Source organism: Oxyura jamaicensis, unplaced genomic scaffold (genome assembly GCF_011077185.1).
Source record: "Oxyura jamaicensis isolate SHBP4307 breed ruddy duck unplaced genomic scaffold, BPBGC_Ojam_1.0 oxyUn_random_OJ58720, whole genome shotgun sequence".
In the NCBI taxonomy this organism is placed as follows: domain Eukaryota; kingdom Metazoa; phylum Chordata; class Aves; order Anseriformes; family Anatidae; genus Oxyura; species Oxyura jamaicensis.
In genome coordinates this window covers 3,853-5,115 of record NW_023306506.1, presented here as the reverse complement: position 1 = coordinate 5,115, position 1,263 = coordinate 3,853, and the positions used below count along the sequence as shown (strand labels likewise).

General features: G+C 39.9%; 1 protein-coding gene across 1 annotated transcript; it reads right to left on the bottom strand.

Moving 5' to 3' along the window:
• Positions 1–282: 282 nt before the first annotated feature.
• On the bottom strand, positions 283–475 carry LOC118158870 (excitatory amino acid transporter 1-like). Its single transcript, XM_035313553.1, is given in 2 exon segments — positions 283–343; positions 345–475. Coding segments are annotated over 2 exon segments (174 nt in total). The 5' UTR covers positions 458–475.
• Between the last annotated feature and the right edge of the window lie 788 nt (positions 476–1,263).

Genomic DNA, 1,263 nt, shown 5'->3' with positions numbered 1-1,263 from the left:
GATATTGTTGATAATATTGTATTCAGTTATTTTACCTAATTCTTTAAAAGAAGAATCCATAGAGTGACTGATTTCTTTCAAAAGAATTTTCCTTGTGAATACTAGAATAATTAAAATGGATCTTCCCAAGACTTCAACATGTAACTGTCAGAAACCAAACTCTCCAAGCCAGAACATTCGTATCAGTGCAGAAGAATTTGGGATCTCATTTGTAATGTCAATCGCCCAGATAAATCATCATTATCAAATACAATGGAGAACAGAATATTCCCAATGAACAAATTACTCACCGAAAATCACAGCAACAACGGTGAAAAGCACGAAAGCATTCTTCAATAAGTAATTTTAACATCATCCTTTTTTTTTTTTTTGCCAGAAGTGTATGTTTCCGGACTCCTTGTGGAAAACGTTCCATCTTACTTCCAGTTTTGGGATCTTCTCTGTTACCTTTAGTCATTTATCTTGCAGAATTTTGTCTCTTTGTTGTGGTTTAACCCGGCCGGCAGCTAACCACCACACAGCCGTTTGCTCACCCTCCCCCCTCCCTCTCTGGGATGGGGGAGAGAAACGGGAAAGTGAAGCCTGTGGGTTGAGATAAAGACGGTTTATTAAAATAAGAAAAAATAATAATAATAATAATAATAATAATAATAATAATAGTGTGTACAAAACAAGTGATGCACAATGCAATTGCTCACCACACGCTGACCGATGCCCAGCCTATCCCAAGCAGCCGGCCCCCCACCCTGGCTAGCCACCCCTATATATTGTTTAGCATGACGTCAGATGGTATGGAATACCCCTTTGGCCAGTTTGAGTCAGCTGTCCTGGGTCTGTCCCCTCCCAGCTCTTGCTGCACCCCTAGCCTGCCCGCTGGCAGGACAGAGCGAGAAGCTGAAAAGTCCTTGGCTTAGTGTAAGCACTGCTCTGCAACAAGTAAAACATCAGCGTGTTATCAACATTAGTCTCATCCTAAATCCAAAACATAGCACCCACCAGCTACTGGGAGGAAAATTAACTCTCTCCTAACTAAAACCAGGACACTCTTATAATTAACTTCTGTCAAAATACTTTCAGAAAAGTGGGAGACCCTTTTCCATGGGAGGGACTGGAGAAACCTGTAAGACAAGAAATATCAAATATTGCAATAAGTTTTCAGAGGAATGATTAGCCATGTCTTTACATGGAAGCTGATATTCTTCGTGTCTCAGTAAAACTTGTATTATTTGTAATATTTAACTTGTTGACTGTGAGAAGAACTCT